The sequence below is a fragment of the Xiphophorus hellerii genome, chromosome 13 (genome assembly GCF_003331165.1).
Source record: "Xiphophorus hellerii strain 12219 chromosome 13, Xiphophorus_hellerii-4.1, whole genome shotgun sequence".
In the NCBI taxonomy this organism is placed as follows: domain Eukaryota; kingdom Metazoa; phylum Chordata; class Actinopteri; order Cyprinodontiformes; family Poeciliidae; genus Xiphophorus; species Xiphophorus hellerii.
In genome coordinates this window covers 25689773-25714769 of record NC_045684.1, presented here as the reverse complement: position 1 = coordinate 25714769, position 24997 = coordinate 25689773, and the positions used below count along the sequence as shown (strand labels likewise).

The 24997-nt window shown below is 38.1% G+C and overlaps 2 protein-coding genes across 5 annotated transcripts; both read right to left on the bottom strand.

Annotated features, from left to right (window-relative positions):
* Positions 1–975: 975 nt before the first annotated feature.
* txnipa (thioredoxin interacting protein a) lies at positions 976–10041 on the bottom strand. 2 transcript variants are annotated; one of them, XR_004341645.1, is made up of 7 exons: positions 9660–10041; positions 9150–9225; positions 8899–9046; positions 6992–7351; positions 6602–6904; positions 4547–4797; positions 976–986 (listed from the first exon to the last, which is right to left on the bottom strand). XR_004341645.1 is itself a non-coding variant. In XM_032581767.1 (6 exons), exons 1-6 carry the CDS (start codon positions 9913–9915, stop codon positions 4750–4752), a joined length of 1191 nt encoding a protein of 396 aa, XP_032437658.1. In that variant the 5' UTR covers positions 9916–10041; the 3' UTR covers positions 3766–4749. The 2 variants fall into 2 exon arrangements, 1 of the variants encoding a protein (XP_032437658.1); XM_032581767.1 differs by lacking the exon at positions 976–986 and having other exon boundaries at positions 3766–4797.
* Positions 10042–14654: 4613 nt separating this feature from the next.
* Positions 14655–24920, bottom strand: chtopa (chromatin target of PRMT1a). Of its 3 annotated transcripts, none has more exons than XM_032581777.1 (6): positions 24649–24920; positions 21118–21206; positions 19933–20083; positions 15849–16020; positions 15615–15779; positions 14655–15500 (listed from the first exon to the last, which is right to left on the bottom strand). In XM_032581777.1, the coding sequence occupies exons 2-6, from the start codon at positions 21180–21182 to the stop codon at positions 15298–15300; spliced, it is 756 nt and encodes a 251-aa protein (XP_032437668.1). In that variant the 5' UTR covers positions 21183–21206; positions 24649–24920; the 3' UTR covers positions 14655–15297. The 3 variants fall into 3 exon arrangements, with proteins under 3 accessions (XP_032437668.1, XP_032437670.1, XP_032437669.1); XM_032581779.1 differs by having other exon boundaries at positions 15615–15743; positions 24649–24919; XM_032581778.1 differs by having other exon boundaries at positions 15298–15500; positions 15615–15761.
* Positions 24921–24997: the final 77 nt, after the last annotated feature.

Genomic DNA, 24997 nt, shown 5'->3' with positions numbered 1-24997 from the left:
ATTGATTTTTTTCACAGTGTACTTCTACATATTCTAAGTGTAAGTAAGAGGACTCATCAAACAGAAGACAGTCATCGGTTAAGTTTTCTTTGTAGATATTTTCTTCTTCTAATATACGGTATGTTATGCAGGCTCTGTTAAATAGCTAAATGTCATAGTGTATTTCAGTTAGTGTGACTGAATTTGTACACAGCAAATGCAATGACATTTGTTGAGTCATTGCATTGCAACATATTAGTTTTTGATATAAGAGGTAAACATACCAATAAAATCTGATTTTTCTTCTCTGTTTGCATCTGCAAACAGAGAAAAAAATCTTCTCTGTGCATCTTTGTGCATCTTCAGTGCACAAAGATCCTTCCTCTGTCGATGTGTCTTCAGCAGATCAACTGAGTGACTTGAGGTCTGGTGCTGAACATGCCTAAGGACAGCTGCCTTACCAGAGTACACCATGTAACTGAAGTGTCTCATTGGACGCATGGAACATGAAGTTCTTTCTTTGTTTATGCTGACATTCTGTATTAATGACAGCCCCACAGCAAGACAATACATGTCTAACATATATGTTTCTAACATATATGTTAGACATGTATGTAGACATGTATAACATATATGTTAGAGATGTATTGTCTAATATATTATTAGACAATACATATTATTATTATGTATAGCTATAATACATAACTGCAAAATAAAGTATTTTTGCTACAATGTTTCTGAAATTCAATTTGAACAAAAGTCAGCTAAGTTCCAAAGAGTGTAATCATTTAAATGCACAGTCAATACTAGAATACTAGTCGGTTTCCTAGTATTAACTGCAGCACAATTTTAGGTACAAAAACCTCAAAAAACAAAACATTTAATTAACATCCAACCAATCTCACTAACCAAGAACAAAAGTGGAAATTAAATAATTGAAAACAACACCTATTTCTTACACATTGTTAGGTATCGGGGTTTTTTGTCCTTTTTGGGGTTTTCTTTTCCTTTTTGTTCGTCTGTGGTTCCGTTGGTTGTCCACCGGAAAGCGCTAGAGGCTGCCTCCCGCGCAGGGCGTTACCTGCGTTCCAGCACACCTGTTGGTCATCATCTAATCATCCTGAGGTTTAAGAGGAGCTGACTGACTGCACTTCTTCGTCTGAGTGTTTGCCAGTGATGGTGTTCCTAGCGACGCCGTGTGATCTCGTAAAGATCTCGTTCTGGCCCTTTGGATAACCCACCTTCGTGACGCCGTGGTGAATACCCACTGGTTGCCCGAGTCCCACTTCCATCTCCTCAGTTGGATCTCAAGCCGAACACGGACCTGCCAGTTAGCAGTAGGACCGCTCCTCTGCCTCCCTCCACGCCTGAATCTACCTGTCCGTCCTCCACCGCAGCCTCCACGTGGCAACCCGGAACCACCCCCATCGAGCCGTACTCTGGAATCCAGATCACCTCCCAGGACCTGCAAGATAGGAGACGAACCCCGAGCCCACAGCCTACCCTCTCCCCGCAGTCATTATTCGACAACACAAGACCGTTCCAGTATACCCGTGTAGCTCTCATTTCTTACAACCTTGAACTCAACATTTTATCTGTTGTCCTTCAGTGCGCCAGCGACTCCGTGACCCTGCCCCCCTCCTGGAAAGACCCAGATCCATCTTATTTTGCTCAATTGTATTCAATAAACATTATACTACTGATTCCTTTACTCCTGTCGTGTTCTGCATGTGGGTTAAAAAACTAGATCCAAACATGACACACATCCTGGGAACTTCTTTGCCTTGTTGACTTTCATTCATTGAACATTCATTTCCAGTGTATATCCAATTGTAGATACACGGATTGTTTTCGTTTACCGTATATAAAATAATTTTAAACCCTCTAATAATAAAACTATATATATATTTACAATATATATTTACATATATAGTTCATTTATGAAACCATGCAGCCATTTTAAAATGTGTGCCATAAGTCTTATGCAGTCCTTAAGTTCAGTTTACAGGTGAGTGCCATTTGTTAGTTAAAGGTATTCCACATATTTCTTTATTGCTATGACAAGTCAAATTTTGCAGTTAAGTAACTCGAGATGTAGCCAGTCAACAATCCAAATTTTCGCTGTCTGTCTGCGAGTGTGCAAGATTCATTCCTCATTAACTAACCCTGTGAAAATCATAAACACTATAGAGTAGATCAAGGTCTCTCGTCCAATTTAGTAAAAGTTTTTTTTTAAATAACTGCAACAAATTCCTCTCCACCACACCCTTTTAAATAGTAAGCACAGCATTTGAGGAAGACACTTTCAGTAGAACTCAGAAAGGACATAGGTGGGAGGAGAGGCTTTGTCAACAGAAGAGCAAGCAACTTCCATACCGTGTGTGTGGGGGGGGGGGGGGGGTATGTTTCCATGCTGCTGTCAAATATACTGCTGCCTCAAGCAATGTACAACAATGATCCAACTGTTGTTTTTTTAGTTGTCAACCTGAAACCAAAGTTTCTATTTGTTACTGTTAGGTGTACTAGTTATTTCCAAGTTTCACTCATTTGACCCAAAGAGACAGAGGAAGTTTTTGGGATGGTACAAACACCTACAAAAAATGCTGCTAGGAAGAGTGGTCAGATATCCATGTGGTATTTTGACAGTAGTTTGTTGATGATATCTGGCTAGTAAATATCTGGCTAATAAATGTTTAAATTAAATTTACTTCTACAGTTTATGTACTGTAAGTATAAACTGTATAAGTAAAAAATCTATTTATTGATCCACAAAAAAATTCAAACTTGTGCAGCAAAGTCTAGTTTTTAAAAATCTCTATATACATAGTCATTCCATCCTGGAATAAGAATAGGTTAAAAAAGTAATAGGTTCCTGCCATTGCTTTGCATGGCAGGCCCCAATAAATCCCTAAAAGCTCAAAATAAATACGTAATGTCTGGATACATTCTAATTAGAAATTTATACAAATAAAATAATGAATGAATGAAGAAGTCATTTAGAGGTGTTTCACGGAAGAAGTCATACTAGCAAAAACAAAACGGAAAAAAAAAAATCCATTACATTATGACTTGCAGGCATGCAGCTTCCAGATAACTGCATATCAGGCCACTCATTATGGCAAACTTTTACAGTTTTGCTTTAAAGTGTAGGTTAGATTTAACACACAAGCAAAAGTTAAGCCTAAGGGTAAATTTCCATCCATTCATTCTTGTTACTAATAAGCAGAAACATTCTTTTCTTTCAGTTAGGACGCACTAATGATTTTTATTCCATCTAAAGAACACACTTAAAATACATAATATTTAAATTAACCCATTCATGCTCACACATATGCTGATGAAGCAAGCTTACTAGCTTGCCACCAACCATCTGCCACATGTGCAGTGGCCACATCTGCCCTGAGGCAGTCTGACAGAAGCCAGTTTGCCAGTCTGCACTGATGCCACCAAACTTAAAATGATTTTTCCCTCTCAGCTTTAAATGCACAGACAAGTCATGATAAATATTAAATTATAGTGGTTGCATGAGTAGTGTGTGAGTTTCATATCACATTATATTTTTTCTTCAACCAGAGGCTTCTTTAGAATCACTGCAAGATTAACTGCAATTGGTGGCTTCCTGACTGCAACATCGCCATCCACAACTCTGAAGATACTCAGATAATATGAGTCACAACATTTCACTTCCCTTTGGGGAAAATAATGTTTGAAATTGAACTGAATTTAGTGTAGACACTGTAGAGTGAATAACTCTTCAAAGGTGAAACTGAAACAAAAACTTTCAGATATGTTGAAGAGCAGAAATTCTGCCTCATTTTAGACATTTCTTTATTCAAAAAACTGACCCATAGGGTTCCATACAAAAATAACTCATGTCGAGACAAAGCATTGCAAATATACAGTCTTGCACAACGAACTCATTTTGGGCCCTGATAGTTCAGAAATTAAAGAATGAGAACAAAGTAGATGTTACTGTGAAATGCCTTCTTAGACAACTGCAAATTACATACAAAGCTTGTATTCACATAAGGTGCTTTTTACAAGAAAACAATGTTGCCACTTGAATGAATTTTGCAATGTTAAATGAAAGTCAAATATAGACATTTTTTAACAAGGTGGATTTTTCCCCAGGAAATATTTTACTTTTACATCAAAAACCAACAAGCATCAAACAAAATTAGGTTAAGAGTTGTGGTATAAAATGTGGCTTAAGTGGATGCTCAAAACAACATGGAAAAAAGAAAGCTGTTTATGGTTCTTTTACCTGTGAAAAATTTGTTCCCAACAAATTCTTTACAGTACTGCGACACAAAATAATGAACCTTCCTCTAAATTCTCTTACAAATCCAAGACTTGATTGGAATGACAGAGATTCATGATTGAAAGAAAACAAGTTATAGCAGGCTGGGGTCTGACACATCTGATGCTTGATACCCACAGTCTTAAGAAGGAACAGCTTACTCAGAAATGTAATGTGCCACAGAATCTATGACCTCAGGTCATAAGCAAAACAAGCACCAGAAGGAAGACTTTGGATCAACATACAGTACAGACCAAAAGTTTGGACACACTTTCTAATTGAATTCAATGAGAAGGTGTGTCCAAACTTTTGGTCTGTACTGTAGGTGATGAAGCACAGTGATAAGTAAGAATCTTTGTCTTTATCTTTATATCCCTGGCTTTACATCTGGTGTGGGCAACTCAACTCCATTGTAAGTGCCTTTGAAGAATAGTCAGTGAATACATCTCCAGGATCCCCACTGATGAGCTTCAGCAGACAGGAAGCATGACTGAATTCCCAATGTACTCCTCCTCTGTCTGGAAAAATAAGAAAATAAGAAATAAGCACAGTTTAGTTCTTAACGCTGTGTCTAACTTCATCACGAGCAGAGCCTGAAATTCACTTTTTAAAAAAGGGGTGAATACACATTTAAATTAAGGAATAATTTGATTTAAAATGGTATTCTCTTTTGAAAAAGAGAATATCCATTTTTAAAAAGTGAATTGGGGAAGTATTGTTGGAATTTATACTTTTATACTGTCTAATACACAGCTCTAATTTGTCTCTGTCTTCCTTCCTAGTTGTTATTTACCCTTTTGGTTGTCTCTCCACCTCTTCTGCTTCAAAACAAATGGAATTAAGGAAAAACATATTTGTAAGCATGGAAAACTATTCAAGAAGAAATGGTACAACTTGTGAGATTAAATGTGGATGTTTCATATTCTTACTTTTGTTTAACACATTAATTACTGTTCCTTCCTTGCTTATCATATCCTGTGGCTTCTTGTCTTTTATTTCCGTGATCTACTGTTTGTTGTTCTCACTCTTCTCCGCTACATCTCCCTCTATAGTTACAACTTGGTTGAAAAAAATTCTTAAATAGTTAAAATGCTCAGATCTTTGCTGAACGTGCATGGGCATCTAAACTGTCACATTGCTAGAATTTGTTGTCTCTTTTCCCAGTTTTTGGACTGCATCTTTATTGTGAATTCTTCTTTGTTTCTTGCATCCACCTTTTCCTTCTCCCTTTTTTCATCTCTTTTCAGAATAATGAAAAGTAACCAACTTTTAGTAGTGCCTTTATTGATATGGACATTTCCTGAGAAAACTGCAATAAAATTAGAAGTAAATGAATTGATAAAGTAATTAAGGTGGCAAAAATTACACTCCACAAGTAAAAATAAGAACTTTTCCAACTTAAAGCCTCGGGAAAACATGAGAATAAATGCAAACATTTTATTAAATAATTACAAAATATGAAAAAATATAAACTGAAATTAATTAATAGAACAATAACATAAATATAATTAGAAAATAGTGATAATGTCAATTTATACTGTCAATACTGTTGAAAATGATAAAGAAATTCTACTTTATGTCAAGATGTATAATCAAATAACTTGGGAAAGTTCTCCTTAATTTTTGGGAGAAAGATTAAGATGAACTACGTAGTCAAGCCAGTGACTTATTTCTATTGTTATTGCTAATTTTGGCAGGATCACTCCTCCATACATTTCATTTTCACACTGCACCTGTGTGTCTTTAACCTTCACGTATTTGTGATGTTCATCAAGTCACACATCAAGGTAACTTTTTTTTTTGCTAGTTTTTGCAAATGGAGATTCAACCCTGCTGCAACATTTTAGCATTGTTGCTTTAGCTACGGATATATGATATCCATTAGCCTTAGCCAGTAAGCCTGAGTCAGCCTAAGTTGGGCCTCCTTGGAGGAAATTACAATTTGGATCATTACCAACGCCACTGGTATCAGCAACGCCTCTAGCGTTCTTATAACCTTTGTTACTTTTTAACAAATAGTCCATGATTTGATTATGTTACAGTTAGAAACTGTTAGCAAACACTTGGCTTGCTAACAAGAGATATACTGGAACAGCAGAGTAACCTCATACTTTAAAAAGAGAAGGGTTCACTCATTGAGCCATTGCAAACATCCACATTAATACACATTGCTGTAATTGTGTGCGTGAATTTTCCACAATATAAAAACTACATTTGAGGAATCTATTATATAATGTGCAATACCAAAAATCCTGCAGTGAAAATCAGGCATCGATGTCTGATGATGTCACTAAGCAAACCAACTTGTCTTGAGATGCCTACCTCAGTGTAGGTTGGAGGTGATGGGTACTGGAAGCTGGGTGCATTCATGAAGATGGGACTGTCGTCACAGTCGACATCATCCAGCAGCGGGGTAAGAGGCTGGTCCAGGCGGCAGTCCTTAGTGATGTCACAGTAACTTGGAGGCTCAGAGGGCATCCTGAGGGACACCCAACTCTGAGACGCATTGCTGACTGAACCCTCTTGGCTGCTAACACTGTTGCTACGGCTACCAAGACCAGCAGTTCCAATAACCAGAGGTAGCTCTAGAATTAGCTTCTCACTACCTGGGATGTGGACATAAATCTGCCAAATGAATGAGGAAGGCATAGATTAGGAATGTTCTCCCACAAAAGCAAGTGAGTAGCACTCAAACTGGCACAGCAGACTTACCATTAGGGCATACTCCACACGAATGATGTTGCAGCCAAGCATGGACGGTTTGATCTTTGGCACCCTGATAGTCTTTCCCTGCCAGGCATCACACATGCCTGAGATAATGTGGTTTCCACGCACTGAAGAAAGCTTCTGACGGAAGACCTTGGTGCGGCCATTGGCCTGGTAAGTATGTTTGGCGATGATGGCGGCCTTGGGCACCACAATGCGTGAGCAAGTGTTCTCAAACTTCGCATTGATACAAATGTCTTCGCCCTCACAGAATCCACGTCGGTCAATTTTTGCATTCAGCGACACTTGACCATCAGGGATGAACATGCAGGTGACCTTCTTCTCCTTTGTGCCACCTGTGGGAGACTAATGGCATACAAGAAAATACAAATCATCTCTACTGGTAACTTTCTCTCCAATTAATCCTCAAGGATTTTGTACAGATAAGCTTAATCTGCCATTTAAAGGGACTTTAAATGGCAAAAATATTTTCTGAGGCCAAACTGTAAATCTGGTTGCTGCATTTTGTCTCTTTTAAGCCAGCGAATGTTTTGAAGTGTTGAATCAACAAAAAAGGTTTGAAAAGACATGCAGTTTGCATGACGTAACTGGAGGTGGACAGAGCCCACCGGCTGCAGTCTGACTCCTGAGCTCAAGGAGGTTTTGTTTGTTCAGGTTGGTTAAAACTTGTTTATGTGTGGCTGTTCAGGCTGCGATTGATCTGGACATGGTGAGGGGACAAAACAACAGAAAAAAACCCGTATTTTAAACTTAGGTGAGATTTATCCATGTGGGAAGGCAAGATTTTGCCACCAACAGTATGTCAACTAACATGGCAATCTGCAGTTTGCACTTCTGCGAGCAGGCTTACAAAGATAGTGACCCGAATGAACACTAGATGGGATCCAGAAGAAATGACCAAATCAGACTGAAATCCACTGCAGTAACACCATAACATAGCAGAGGCAGCGGGCTGAAGAACGATGCTGATGGAGAGCAGAGAAAACAACAAAACTTTGAGCTGGAACAGGGTCGGTGGAAAAAGTAAGAGTTATTGTCTTCCATTGATATGAATATTTTTGAGCCTATTCATGCTTATTATTTATCTATCTTATGTTGGTAAATATATTCCCATAGAAATATCTAAAGATCTGTAAATGTAAAGATACATTTCCAAAATTCTCTTAGCAGTTAACACTGCAGTTAGCATGTTGCTTTTCATTCCAATATCTGCTCTTCTATCATTTAAATGATGTCTTACTATGTAGTCAACCGTTGTAGCTTCTGGCTCACTGTTAGCCTTCAATCTTAAACTTGTGACAGATTTAATGCTAAGGATTGGTCACCTCCTCCAGGTCTTATTCGATGTTTTTAGCTGAACAGGAACATTCTCCTCAATCTACGTCATTAATGGTCATCGCTAGGGGCGCCATTTTTAGGTGGGACAGCAAGCAGGCTAGGTAGAGGCAGTGTTGTATCTTTTATTTTGAAATATAGGCCATTTTTGCACTGAAAATGTGAATTTCAGACAGTTACAATATAAAGGTTTCAACATGTGTTTAAAATGAAAGATGCATTTTAAGGTTTATGTATCCACCATTTTCTACATGCATAGTTTATTTCATGATACAATACACTGCAGGCCATCCATCTTGCTTCTACTGTATCAGGTCAGAAAATCTGGGTACCTATTTACCACAAACACACTGAAATTGTAACATTTAGTTCATACAGCTTTTCTACCATTACTAAATTTAGTCTTAACAGGGATATTTCATACTATTTAAAAGAAGAAAATATATTCTTCAATTGAAACTGACTGAAAAGATATATAATTTGTGGATTATGTGTGTGTGTTTTGACTGATTTGACTTTGATGGTTGCAAAAAATATCTTACTTCAGGTCATCTTACCAGCAGATCTGGTGTGTTGACGTCCAGAGGTTCCTCCACCTCGAAGCATTTCTTGCACTCCAGAATAGGTTGCTGTGGCCTCTCCATCAAGGCCTTTACATAATAGTGGACATAACCAAACTTCCCCTTGTATGAAGACACCAGCTGCCTGTGAGTAGAGAAATGAGCATTTCAAAAGGTAGGCTATGTGCAAGAATTCAGTGGAAAGAGATGTATTCCATGTAAATAAATGTGAATTTTGAGACTCTTACCCTTGCTGAGGAAGATCAAATCCAAACTTGTACTCATATTTATTACCAGGCCTTAAGACAACTGATCCATCGGAATCTGTAAAGAGAAGTTTTAAAGAGATTTTAATAACTCTTTGCTGAGAAAATATTTGTTTCAATACAAGGTGGTGTTGTGGAAGTCAGCAGAAAAAGATGAAAATATAATTTGAGTCTTGTTTTATTCTCAATGTCTTCCAATCCAAACCAAAAATAGAATTAAGTACAACCGTTGGTGTCTTCTCACCTCACCTTCTCCACTTCACAATGAAAGTATACATTCGGGTGTTAAATATATACATTGTACACGCCACAGTGTTAAATTAAATAATGTTTTCTTTGGCAGAGTGGGGCATGCATAAAGTTAACTTTGTAATCATGGCTTTCTTCATTAGTTAAAAAAGAAGAAAATCAGCTACATTTAAAGTTTAATGTTTTACTGTTCCCTTGGAATATGTAAAATAAGTTAACATACAAAAGTGAGAAAGTCCGAACCTGTGGGCTGCTCGCTCAACTGCAGGACCTCTTCATAGCGTAAGTACTCGGCCTCCTGGCGGCACCGTTGCTTGCCTTTAGCGTACTCCACTTTGGCGCAGCCCAGAGCCAGTATCTTCATTGCAGACACCCGAGTCACCTCGCTCACCTCTACTTCAATTCGGCCACACACCTTGTCCCCGCCGCAGTAAAAGGACTTGTTTGAATCCGATAGGGTGATTTGGAAGGTTTTCACCTTCTTCGTCATTGCCACCATAACTGCGATGTGATCCTAGTAATAGTCGATGCTGTTAGCTTGTACTTTTTTGAATAAAAGCACTTGAACGTAATAGAACACTGTGCTACGCTGTTCACTTCCCTTTACTGTAAACAAAGACAGCGCAGAGGTTTTATATGACGCACCCCAGCTGAGCATGTGCAGCCAGGATGGAAGAAATAGCTCAGCGCGTGCACACTGTTCCTATTGGTTGAAAATCTTTGTTTGTCTCGGGTGTAGCCAATCAACACACGGAACCGACGCGTGGACAGTGCATGTTTCTGAGAACAGAGAGCGTGCTCAGCAGATGTCAGGAGAACAGGGATGTTGAAGGCAGACTGAAAGTACATTTGTAGTAAACATTTTGGAAGTTGAAAACCTTGAGACAAATGAGTCATTGTAGTTTCATGTCTTTTACACGTACACTCAACTGGTATCACCTGGTTGTGCTGGAAATATCCTCATTTGACAGTGATTTAGACAGTGATTATTACAACTTTGGTTAGGAAGTAGACGTACTTTTACAATTTTAAAATTAATTAGACAAAGGTTTTATTTACACAAATATATTATTAAAATATAATATATTTTAATAATGTATTTATTAAAATAAATATATTATTTATTTTAATAAATACAATTATTATTATTAAACATGCCCATAGACAAACAGTCTATGGGCATGTGGTTGTCATACTCCTCTATTAAAAGGAGTATGACAACCTAGTATTTGGGAATGTTCTATTTTAAATTAGAGATCATTGAACTTCTTGTCTCTTTTTGAGTTTACCCTTTAGAACTGGACCTTTTCTTGTTTAACAAAAGCAATCTGTAGTTATAATAACATTGCAATAACTTACAACATAGCTGTATTGTGATTGGTCCAGACAACTGCTGACTGGTTGTATCATTAATATAACCAATAGGATACAGTGTCACTTCAAATAAAGAAAATAAAATCGTTTCTATTATCAGTTTCCAAGGTAATTCCAAAGTAATAAAGACTTATTACCTTGGAATAAACTATTTCTATCCTGGTGTAGCTGTGTATTAGCTTTTAAATACTGGAATAGACAGAGGCATGCTGTTCCAGATTTGATTACTTTTAGAAAAGTAATGGCTGTAGAACTAAAACCATTTAACACTACAATATACTTTTTACAAAAATATGTGTTATGCATCTCCCGACCCCACTAGGAACAAGGGTGTTAGAAAATGGATGGATGGATGGATGGATGTGTTATGCATGTTAAAACTGTCGCCCAGGGCCGTGCAGAGACCTATGGAGGGACAGGGGCTCAAATTTCAAAAAGGGGCACATTGAACAAAAACTCCGTACAGCAACATAGCAACAACCCATATTAATCAAGAATCTAATTGGATCCTACTATATCATTGCCATCATGCGGGAAAATGCAAAGCAAATATAGTCTATATTTTCCCCAACAGGTATAAAGTTTCTGTTTCTGCGACCAGGTTTATTGGCAGAGTTTAAAATCAATCACTGATTATTGGTTATTTGCTGTGATGTATTTGTGAACAAACACAAAGATTACACCATATTGTAGCCATGGTAACACAACAATCAAATTATCAAGATGATTGTTTAAAGTTTTACAAAGTAAACTTCCTAATTAAATCCTAAATGTACTATTTATTTTTCTCAGCTGAATGCATTAAATAAAATGTAATAACATTGTCATTCTCTATAAATGATGCTACAGGTTTAGATCTATGGTCTGTGTTACAATTAAACCATTTCTGAATGTCTGGAGGCCCCTTAGTTTCCCCTTAGTTTCTGGAAGCCCCTGAATGGCCCCTACCAGCAGCTACTGAGTTTTCTTTGCCTTGATATTCCAGTCTTATTCTAGATCTCAGAGATGCTAACATCAAACTATTATATAGTTTGAGCTTTGAGCTTTTTGGATCTATAAATCAGTCTGCAGCCAGGTTGTTCTAGAGGTTAAATAAATATTATTAGGGCTTAATTAGTAAAATGGCAGCAAATTAGCTTATTTCACAACTTTATAACCAGAGACCTTCTCTCCTCTGGTCTGTTTAACAGCTACAGTCTCAGATCAACTCAGCCCTCCAGGACTGTCAGCAGCAGAAACAGAAACTTTATACCTGTTGGGGAAAATATACTGTAGACTATATTTGCTTTGCATTTCCCCACATGATGGAAATGATATAGTAGGATCCAATTAGATTCTTGATTAATATGGGTTGTTGCTATGTTGTTGTATGGAGTTTTTGTTCAATGTGCCCCTTTTTTAAATTTGAGCCCCTGCCCCTCCAAAGGTCTCTGCACAGCTCTGGACTGACGTGTCGCATGTATGGGACAACGCTGTGACCAAAAGTCTGCAATATACATACCTGAAGGATCCGATTCTTCTGAACGGCTCTTACATTGTGGTAGTTATTATTTTATTTAATTAATATATATATAGATTTATTTAATTGGCGAATAAATAAAACAAGAATGTAAGAGCACGCAGAGCATGCTCATTGCTCTTTGATTGTTTTTGTCACCTGTCATGGTGGCAGATGTTACAGCGGGAGAGGGTGAGAAGAACCTTTGGCTTGGTCACTTCTTGCTTGTTGCGCCTTGGACAGTGTTCATAGTTGAGTGTTGTTTACCATTAGGGCATTGTCTTAATTGCTATGTTTAATGGTGCAGATAGTTGTGGTTTCTGACATGGGCAATAGGGGCAAGCGCCCAGGGCGTTATGTTTTTAGAGATGCAATGAGACCACCGTGGTTTGTAGCACAGAGATGGAAGCAAAGCGGAATGAAGAAGAGTTTGAATTGATGACATTGGTTCAACTTATTTCAACTCTAAGTATTTAATATTTTTGTGTTTTTATGGGAATGTGGATCTTTCAGCTCAATTTGAGAAGCAATTTTGATCATATTTCATATTTTTTTGTGTCATGTAGCGCGGGGCGCTGGTCTTGGTCTTGAGGTCTTGACTACGTCAACCAAGAACGTCCCTGAAGCAGCACAACATCAGCACTTTAAAGAAGACTGACTAAATACACCACAGAAGCTTTTTTTAGATACAAATATTGTGTATAGATACACAATATTTGTGCTACTAGGATAAAATGTAAAATGCTACGGTCAATGCCACTATCATTGATTTGATTAGTAACATTGACCCTTCTGCTTCTGTTATCGCTTTGTGCTAGCTTTTAGCTGCCTCATTTAGGATATAACTGTATGTTTTGGATATAATTATTTGGCTTTGTTTGTGCAATTTTTGTCTTTTAGAGGAGCCGGGGGCAGAGAGGACTGCACCAAGTGCCCTTTTTTAATTTTATTTTTTGTAACTTTTTTTTTTATCTGTGTGTCAGGAAGAGGCCTGCTTGTGCCACTCAACTAGGGGCGCTATAGGGGAGAACAGTTAGGACAATTCTAAGGGCCCCTGACCGACAGGGGGGCCTCCACAATTATTTATTTATTTTTTGTTCATAGAAATAACAAAAAAATTGGGGCCCTTTCAATTACAAAATTAATCATATTGTGTTTTCTAAGATTGTTTTTAGCAGTAAAAGTTTAATGTTATCACTCCCAGAATAAAAAACACACATTCATATTTGCCCTGAACCCCTGTGGATCTGCATGAAATGATTCGTTCCTGCTTGGCGCACTTGAAGGTGAAGGTGTTCAGCAGCAATCAGAAGACAACTGTGGCGGTTATTATGCTGCTAAGAAAAATTATAAAATTAGGTTTAAAAAAAAAAAAAAACAGAGGAGAGAGAAAAAGGTAAGAGTGTCAATTTGTAATCCAGTTTTTCTCCAAGAGGTAAGTAGATTGTGTGAGATTATCAGCCATTTAGTATAGTTAGTTAATGAATTAAGGAAAAAAATGACCAAGATTTTCATATATTTAACTTGTCCCTTTTACCACACTTAACAACAGATGAGTCAGTCAGCAGCAGCTCTAACCCACATCCCTCCTGACCTGCCTCTCCTAAGTGAAATTAAAGCTGCAGTATGTAACTTCTCAAAAAAACAAGTAAATTATACAAAAAATTAAGCAACCTACTTGCATACTGTATGTGGACTGTTGGATGTAGAATTCATGAGCAATAAATATTGTGCTGGTATCAGTATTGAATCAAAGAAAGCAAGTTGCAAGCCTTTAAAATTATGACGCATTTTATGGGTCAAATAAACTCAAAACATTGTAACAGCAGCTGCGCAGGGGGTGCCCAATCAAATTTTTTGTCAGGGCTTTACCAGCAGCAAAGACATATCTTTGCCTTGATAAAAGGCAAAAACATTTTGTAAACCCCTCTGAGCTTTTTTTGATCTTTAACACAGTCTGCACCTGTAGAGGTTAAACAGATATTAGGATTTGTTTAGTAAAATAGCAGCAAATTTGCTTATTTCATAACATACTTCATAACCAGCGACCTCCTCTACTGTGGTGTCTCTCAGATCAACACAATCCTCCAGCACAGTCAGCAGCAGAAACAGTAACATTATACATATCAGGGAAAACAGATTAAATTTGCTTTGCTTTGTGCCCACATGACAATGCTATAGTATGATCTGATTAAATATTAGATTCTTGATTAAAATGAGTTGTTGTATTGTGTTATTCAATATGCCCCTTTTTAACTTTGAGCCCACCTCTCCAAAGGTCAAAAAAATAAAAAAACTTTACTCATTCATATTTCCTAATTTGCAAGCTAAATCAAATAAAGGAGCGACTGGCCATGGTCAATACATCTTTAGCCCTTGGAATTCATATTTTATTCATCACCAATCAATGGTAAGAAAATAAAGCTCCCTAACTTAATAATGAATACAATCCAAAAGAAAGTTAATGGTGACAGTGTAAGAAAATATTTTAGAAATGAACTTCTTAACCATACCTAAAGAGACTTTTTTTATTTTAAAACAAATGTTTTGCTTCAGGGAAAACAATTATAAATGTTCCGCAAAATTTCCAAATATAAAATGAAAAAAAAAAGTCTTAAAACTCTTTTCTTACATTCGGATGCATAATTTAAACAATGTTTTCCGAATACAGTTGTTAAGACAAGTCAATGAATCTCCTCGAAAGTCTAAGCAAAAAACCAGTAAAATCATTTCAAAAATAATAAATTGATTCCACAGGGAGGGACATCTCCAGGATCATGGACCAGTTTTACAAGTTTTAAACACAGTTTTGACTCAAAAGAAAAAATGCTACCAATGATGAATCAAGCTCTGTAGACATCAGGACTATTCCACAATGAAAGGGTTCTTCCAACAGGTAGCTATTGCAGTGTTTAATATTGGTCAGACGACACTGCTTCTTTTGTCAGCAGATCTATCTACTGCTAAACTATCGCCCTGACTTCAACTACATAGTTCATGTTCAGTCCTTTACTCCATGCTGTCTGGGTCTGCCTGGGCCATGTAAGCATCCAGCTCTGCGTCCAGGTGACCTTTGGTCTTTGACATATAGGCATCAAGTTGGTTGTCGAGCTGTTCACGGGTTACAGCTGGCCGACCACTTCCTCTACCCCGCCCACGACCACGTCCTCCTCTACCAGCGAATCCACCACGTCCACGAAGTCCACCACGACCTGTACGACAACACACAAAGCAACATTAATTTTTTTTTAAGTGACATTATGTTCTCTATGGTGAGATGGCAACTACTCTTGGTTAAAAAAAAAAAAAAGGAAGTCAGCCCTTGCCTCTTGCTACTCCACCTCGACCTACTCCTCTGGACATCATTCCTCCTCGTCCAGCAGGTACTCCACGGTAGCGACCTCCTCTACGGATCGGCATGCGGCTAGCTATACCCCGGCCTCGCATGGGGCCACCTGTAGGAATTCGCTTTCCTGAATTAATAAAAGCCACTGTATCTTAGGTCATATCTTGCAAAATCATAATTTAGCTTAATTGGCTGCAAAGTTGTAGATACAAACCCCTCAGGGACAAAGCCCCTCGCATGATTCCTCCTCTGACTCCTCTAAATCCTCCTCTGGTCAGTCCCCGCAAGCCACCTCTGCTCCCAGCAGGTCCTCCACGCATTAGAACTCCGACGGGCCGGCCTAGTCTGGCTTGGATGCTACCCTTACCCAGGCGTTGCTTTAGGCTCTGACATGAATTGAGGAGATGCATTTGTGACAATCAACACAGGAAAATTCAACCTGGAACAACCAATCATTAACGTGTACATAATGGAAAGGCATAAGAAAAATATCCACTTTAAAATCCACAAATACATTTTGTGGATTAAGCTGTTTCTTAATATTAACTCAGGTCATTTAGACTAATTATGGAACAGAATCATACTTAAAGGGCAATGTGCTTCCTCTACTTGTTGGCAAAACAGAAAGATAGTCAAAGGGCAGTCAGCAAGCATGGGGGTTGCCCTCTGTAAAATACTGGCTCAAAACCCAATGGTTACAGAGTTACAACTTAAAAGGAGCATAACATTCCAATGACGTCAAAGCTTCAGGAAGGGCACTAATAAAATCTTTAAACAATTTCAAAGCTTGTGTTTTACAAAATTAATAGAAAATACATAAAGAAATAGAACATTTAAAATGTATTTGTTCAGCAGTCAAATTAGAGTAAGCTCAACAGTTAACCCATGCTTTTTATTGTCAACAGTTTCATTTGAAGTAAAAGTCTGGCCATCTTCCACTCACTTGAACAGGTGTTGGGTCCCCTTTTATGTACATTTAGTCCTATTAACACTTGCTTCTGTTTTTATAGCGGTTTGGAGTAGATCGTGGATCTATATAACAATTTATTTCACATGATATGAAAATTAAACAACTGCAAATATTTTCAGCAATCAATATGCTTTTGTGTAATTCAGTGGAGATTCAGGTCTGCCAAATGCGCCTTTTTTCACATATTTAATTTGTTTAATATGTTTGCATGATTCCATTGCAATCTGGGAACAGAATGGAGTGGGTCTCCTCTCTAAGCTGAGCTTGCTGTTAGACTGACCGCTTCTAGGCCTGTCAAGATAACAAATGTCACTGGAAGATAAATTGTCCCAGACGTTATTGTGATAAATAATAATATTCTTGTTTTCGGACCACTTTCGTGTAATATAATGGTAATGGCGTAATAATGCAAGAACACATTCTTAAAGATCAATGAATTTTAAATTCTCACGAACATTTAACATTGGAACTTGGAAGACATTCTGATCCAAAATAAACAAAACTGAAAAAAATTAAATAAACTTAAGTTATATAGTGTCTGAAACGAAATTGTCCTTCACAAAAAGTGCTAGTTGAAACCAAAACACCAGACTGAAGATTTATCATCCAGTATTTTTGTAGAAAAACGATAAATCGTGCAAATGGAAATTATTGAGTTTGTCTTAGTTTATCATGCAATTAAATGATTTGCAACCTACTTTAGAGGTGGGATGGGCTCATGGCAGCTACCACTGCTTGCAGTACTACTGGTGCTGTTAGGTAAATTGTATTAGTAATTATCAAATATTTGTTGTATCATGTAGCCTTGTAGTTACATTTTAGATAATGTTTCTGTGTGTTAAATAACTTTGATTCTATCCTGAGACTTCCCTGGGAAATAGAGGTGACAGCTACTCTCAGCAGCTGTTGCCTTGCAGGACTTCCTACAAGACAGAGGTGTTAAATGCTCCCAGCAGAGTTTTACATGCCTGACAATAAACTCTGCTCTGTGCTTTTTTGTGATACAAAGCCGTTGCTTTGAAGCTATGCAAACGTGCCTTATTCAACACCGTGCCTGGAGAAAGAAAGATTTAGAATATAGATAACATGTGTCTAGAAGTGAATGTTATTTAGCGCTGCAACCATGTGATGAATGCTTTGACTCCACCCTTTTAGAGTTGCAGCGCCCCGTGTGGCAGGGTTTCCTAAAGATCAATAAAAGAGAGGAACAGACAGATGTGTGGCAGAGTGGTTGGAGATTTGTGACTAAAAGCACATCTCTGTCTGCTCTCCTCGCGAGTATAACAGAATCTAACTCTCTTGTCTTTCCTGTATTTGTTTAAATTGTCTCTAATAGGTATTTAGACCTGACAGGTGCATTCCCGTTTTGTCATCAAAGTCTCCAGTAAACCAGAGAAAATTGATGGATTTGTTGCCAGTCTTTATTCTTTTGAAAGAATGTCACTGGAGGGATCATAAAAGTCACTAAATACAACGACAATATTGTCAAGTTAGCAACAATGCTCTCAATTCAAGCTGACCCCGTGTTCTACTGCTTTATGGATATCACTGTCGCACATGTTGTTTTGAGACAGTCTGATTCTGTACCACCACATAACAGATCGCTGTTATTATTACCGTTTGTGCTTAGAATATACATATACATATACAGTACAGACCAAAAGTTTGGACACACTTTCTAATTGAATTCAATGAGACACACCAAAAGTTGTGTCCAAACTTTTGGTCTGTACTGTACATCTAAACCCTAATCATGATTTAACGCCTGACTCCAATCGAGTCTGAAACTACGTGATTGGGACATCCCTCTTTTAAATGCTTTAGCTTTAAAGTATGTAAACACATCCATCCTGGTCCTCAATACAGACATACCACAGGGCTATGTGCTTTGTGTGGTTCTTTTTACTCTGTTCACTCATAACTGTGTGACCATCCACTCTTCTAACAAGGTTCTAAAGTTAGCAGATGATGCCACCGTAGTGGGTCTGATAATAAACAATGATGAGACCCTGGACAGAGAAGAGATTCAGGACCTGTTCCCAGTGGTGTGCACTGAACAACCTGGTGCTCAACACCAGCATGTCCAGGAAGACAGTGCACCCACCTATTACGATTCAAGGGGAGGAGGTGGAGTGCATGGTCAAACATCAAATTCCTGGGCATAAAAAATCATCTCGGACTTGAGTTGGTTGCTGAACACCTTCTCTGATGAGAAAGGCCCAGTAAAGACTCTTCTTCTTCAGGAAACTGGAAAGGGCTGGACTCCTGCTCAGTTGCTCAAGAACTTATATAGAGCCATGGCTGAGAGCATCCTCTGCCTCAGTATGACTGTGCAGTATGGCACATACAGGACCAAAAGGACTTGGCCTGGGTGGTGTAAACTACCCAGTGGATTGTGGGGAGTCGGCTAACAACCCTGGACTTAACATATGCTGGCAAACTGCAAAGGAAGGTCAGTCGTATTGCTGCTGTAAACTCTCTCCCAGGGAGGATGGCCGCCTGAAATCATACTCACACCCATTTGCTGCATACTAAGAACTGAGTGAGACTTTATTTGTTTATTTACTCATCTATTTATCACTGAGGGTACTACTCCAGTTTTGTTATGTTCTAGAAACATAAACACATATAAAAAAAATCTTACATCTTATGCAGTTGTTGCTGGTAACTGCTGCTCAACCAGATAATATTTTTAGGGGGAAATCTCTTTTTCACATGCGGCATTGTAGGTTTCGATTTTTTTCTTCCTTAATAATGAATAAAGCTGCATTTTGTGTGTACGTCTGTCTTTGACTAACATTTGAATTGGTTTGATGTTCTGAAACTCTTAAGTGTGACAAAGATGCAAAAAAAAATAAAAATCAGGAAGGGGTAAGCACTTTTTCCACACCACTGTACTTGTTTTGCTTCAAACTGTAACCACTGAGGCTTTGTCTTAATTTTATTTTATTCACTAGGAGGTTCCCCTGATGCAAGAGGCAGTTGATCCTTCTCCTTAACTCGCTTGAGCTGTAAAAACAAGATTCAATATTTTTACAGTGCTCCTGGAGAAAATTAACTATTGGCAACAACTTATTTGGGCTACAGAGCAATTTTTAGTTTCATTATTACGTAATAGAAGGGAATAGAGCTTCAGCAGAGCATTATTGGAACTTGATTTAGTCACGGTAACCTTACTTGGGTTACCGTAAGGTATATGTTACCTATTCAGTAGCCTGTTCCAAGAGAGCCAAAACCCAAACAAGTGGTTCGGCCTTTTTTCTGAACAAACACCAGGACTCCCTATCCAGAAAAGGAAATCAAAAGATCAGATGTTTCATTACCTTACCTGCTTGTGATTTAGAGCTGCTTGGACTGAGGGGCGGTTCTCCATCTGCTGGGCCAACCGGCGATTGCGGGCACTAGCCAAATGCTGCTGTTGCATGGTGGCTCGAATGCTTACTGCAGTAGGCTGCTTGTTCTTCAGCATGTTAGTGAAGCTTCAGATGTGGGAGGGAAGAAGAGGAAGGAAGTAAAAGACAGGGATGGGATGGGAGCAGGAGGAGGACGCATGGTTCCACATCAAAGTTATTACTCACATTATAGATGCGGCTATAAAGATTGTCAGGGCTCATTTCTGATTCATTAGATGGCACCTTTTTTCTTTCCCATGATATACTAAATAGTATGAATACTAAATTATTCATAAATTATTCATGTTTAGGCTTAGCATTACAATTTCACACAAGAGAGGTGAATTAGAAAAAAAGAGAGAAAAACAGATCTAAAGAGGAGACAAAAGGTTTTAGAGAAAGAGCTACACTTTGCCACTTACAGGCCTCCCGCTGGTTGGCAGGGATTTCACCATGCTGCAGCAGAGGCCCAGGACATTAGTTGCAACTCAGCCACTTACAGCATGGACCGTGACTTGCAAAGAGCCCACTGAATGTGTGGTGTTGGGCAGGGAAGGTCAAGGGGGAAAGAAATAAAAGTTTTGTCACGTCCAGGCTTGGACTGAGTTATGAATCTTAAGGAGAGAGAAATAATTATAGAAATGTTTGTTTAAATAAACATATGCTTCATTGAGAAAAACATGAATCAGTAGCATATGGAGCTACAGCATTTCTCAGTCCTGTTTGAGCCCTCCTGCTCATCTTTAAAAATGTATACATCATGTATACAGTTCTGTGTGCTCATAAATATGAGAGACTGCCATGGCTTTTTAGGACAGTGGTGTGTTTCAGCACTTGCTTAACGGCTTACCATGCATGACCGCTACCCTTTTTCCTTATCTACATGTATGCACTGCTTACACAAGTAAGTTAGCCCAGGCAGTCCTCTTTTATCTAGTATGGCTTTGACATTAAATCCACCCAATGTGTTAGAAAATACTGATACGGAAAATGTTGAATGAGCAGTGCACACACTGGGAAGGGTCAGAATAGTATCCATGTTGGGTTCAGTCCCACACAGCAGCCTCTTGAAGAGATTACAATCTTAACAAGCCAAAGTTGGTCTTTGCATGGTGCCTCACCGCTCATTGAGAGACACTTTGGTGGTGCTTTTCAGGACCACTTTTTGGGATGCAGCAGCACTCATTTTGAGAAGTTTGATTGTAGAATCCTGGAAAAGAGAAAAAAAGACATCACTTAAACCTAAGGAATTATACTTGTCTACACTAAAACTGCAATAACTACATCAAGTCTGCTGCCTCGTTAGTAGACTAGTGGCAGTGGAATTGTTTGGGTTTTTTTTTACATCCGCAAATGCACTATACATTATTTGGGGATAATAAAAAACTAATAAAAATAAATGAAGTGCCAAAGAGAAAACAAATATGTTTTTATTGCATTGCATTGTTTTTCTAAGCTTTACGATGATAGAGAATACATGGAAATCAAAAAAGTTATTTACTACAAGTGTTGTGTACATTTTAGGGCTATTTATAATTTAGAAACATAATAAAAGAAAAAAATAGACTTGGGTTGCTTTGGCAAAGACAAACATTTTTTTTAACCACTTGTTAGTCCAACATAAATAATTTTATTTTAGGTGTTAAGATGCAGCTTGTCAGTGTGGGCCGCAGCTCTGTTCAAAGCCTTGTCACCATAATATCACATTCAGCACAGCCGCAGACCTAGGCCTGCATGCCTGTGGCATACAATGTATTGACATAGTGTTCATAAACAAAAGTTCTGAAACTCACCCTGAAAAACTTTCTGCCAGTATCTTCAGGTTTTCTTTTTTGTGACCTGGTCTTAAGCCATTTGTCCATTATTATTTTTAAACACAATCCTTCGCTAAGCTAACTGTATCATCACAGTTTGAGCTTTCGTCATGGCAAATTAATGGTTGTTTACATGAAGGACCTCGCAGACCATTGGGCCGCCCGCGGACCACTGATGGTCCATGGATGACAGTTTGAGAAAGACTACTTTAGAAAAGTACCTGGGACTGTGCACAGTCAAGATAATAGCCCCATCAATTGATGACTTTTATGGTTGATATGGCTGAAAACCAGCCATAGATGAATGTAATTTACTGTAAATAACAGTAAATTGGTAAATGGTTTGGACTTGTAACTCACATTACATTCAGTCATTCACCCATTCACATGCTGATGGTGGCAAGCAACTGGATAGTAGCCACAGCTGCCATGGGGCAGTCTGACAGAGTCAAGGCTGCCATGGCACTGGTACATGCTGGTGGCCTTCTGACGACCAGAAGCAGTTTGTCTTGCACAAGGACAAGACAGTGGCAGAAGGAGCAGGGATCAAACTTGCAGCCCACCGATTATGGGATGAACTACTATCACCATCGGCCCAGTAAGTGTTTGCCTTTTTGAAATGGGGTTTCATAGTTAACCGCTGGCCTGTCACAATAAATCAATTAATTGCATGCCATATTAAAATGAGGTCAATAATTTCCATTTGCATTTGTTTTTCTCTCTCTTTTCACCAAACAATGGATAATAAAGATATGGTGCATTGGTCTCAACTAGCCCTTTTTTTTTTGAAGGAACAATTTTGTTAACAGAAAATTCTGTTTATCTATTTTGCATATTTAAAATTTCCAGTTCCAGTGTTAAAATGTTCACTAGAATTTAAAGTTCATTCATCTTTGAGATGTGTTCTTGCATTACTATTCCATTACCATTATATTACTTCAAAAGTTTCTCAAAACAACTATGTTATTGTGTATTGCAATAACTTCTGGGACAAATTATCGACCAGAAACTAATTTTTGGGTGACAGGGCTAGCCGAGCGTTCCACTTTCTACATTTTCCACACTTTCTGTCAGTGGGAAAAAGATGGGCACTGGATGGCAGCAAATTTGGTGAGCTATTAGAGTACCTGATGCAATTTCCTTGCACCATGTAGGACATTTTTGCAATTTTCTCACCTTTTTAACACAGGTGTGGTAAAAATCTGCACACCTGTCAGCTTTTTACCAGTCTTAAAATTTGGTATTCACATACAAGACAATAATGCTAAGCAAATGCATCCTTACAGCCAACCTAAACAAGGCTGGTGGAGTCAAGTTCTTTGGTAAACTAATAAAAACTTGTTTAATAACATGCCCACCAGCAAATCCATGTTGCGCCCACCATATTCGGAAATACTTCGCTGCTCGGAGGCCCGCACTCGAGGCGGGCTCAATGTGGTGGCATCAACTAACTCACTCACTCTCTCTTTTGTTACCTAGTTACTCAACCTGTTGACAGGTAGTTACTCAACTGGTTGAGTAACTACCTGTCAACATGTGCAGCAGCAGTTTCAGGTTTCGCCACCTTGACTTATAACTGCTTAAAAATAGAATATGGCATGGAGTGAAAACTGTGGATGAAACAAGAAAGGTAACTAGCCACCATTAACTGGTGGCTAGTGGTACCACTAGCCACCAGTAGTAATTTAAAATAAATTAGTAATTTAAAACAAAAAACTAATCAATAATTAGTTTATTGACTGATATTAAACAGTCAATTAACAGTCAATTTATTGACTGATATATTGTGATAAGTTTTTCAATCATATCTCCAGCCCTACAGGAACATCTGCCAAATAACATGGATTAATGGCTTTATATGTAATATCCTAATCAGATTTTCTCATGAGAAACTAAAGACAGTCCTTGAATTTATGCAATAAAATACAGGACAGGAAATTGAACTCAGAGCATTTTTTGATTGTGGTGCCACAAAAGGAATCATCAAGTGTTCCAAATAGCTTCTTCCTGGAGCTTTAGTCTCCAACCCAAGCTCCAATCCCAAAGAGCACCCCTCCTTTGCAACTCCCACACTCAGCTCTTTCAGAGTAGCACCAGCAGTGAACTGCGCACTTGCGCATCTTCTGAGCTTATCAAACTAACAACTTTTCAACGCAACACTCCTAAAAAGGATGTTAAAAAGTTAATGGAGGAATGATATTATGATGAGGTCATGAAGGCAGAGCAGGAGCTCATTAAAGAGACAGAGGCCCAATTTCAAGTCATACAATTGCAAAGTCAAACTTCTTTAAATCATGTTTGATATGTACAGCACTTTTTTGATCGTGCTATAAAATGGCAAGATGGAAAATACATAATACTGCACCTTTAATCCCTGGAGATTAAAGGTGTCCCAAAATGGTACATCTTTTCAAACGGTTATAAAAATTCAACTTATATATATATATATGTATATTACTTTTTCAAATTAAATCTATTCAGCAGCTTCAGACAGAGATATTAAGTTTTTAAATTTTTTTTAAATATTCTACATACACACACACACATATATATATATATCAAATAACCAACTTTCCATCTGTGGTTTGTGATGAGAAATCTAATTCCTTGAATATGCAGGGGAAAATATGCTGCTTGTAACTGAAATAAATGTAACATATTCATTCACAGAAAACCGGCGAGTTGCGGTTTCCCATCATGTTGATTCACAATTAATAAGATATTTTCGTATCACTAGAACTACAGTTAGACGTGCTTTTTTAACCCTTACGAACAAATATACTTGTTATTGAGGGCTCTGATATATCTAGTGATAGCAGAGTATTTGTTTGTACTTACTGTTGCGTCTTATGAGAAAAAAATCTGGTGCGGTTAACTTTAGCACCTAGCTTCAGTGGTCTCTCTTCCAGTAGGTATCCTTGTTATACTCGGTTTAAATAAAATATAACAGGTTGGTTTCGTACTCAGTAGATGCATAAAGTAAAAATTGAATTAAAGAACCTCAAAGTAAATGAAGAAAACTACAGAACCCCGTCCCGCATCGGTTCAACCACCTATGTGGTTAAAATGGTGCTGTTGGGAGGACTTGGGCAGGAAAATGGAGAGTCAGATATGTTCAATGTATGTAGGAATATAGAAACCGCACATAAGATTGACGTCAGTTCCGGGAGTATTTTTGGTATTTTAA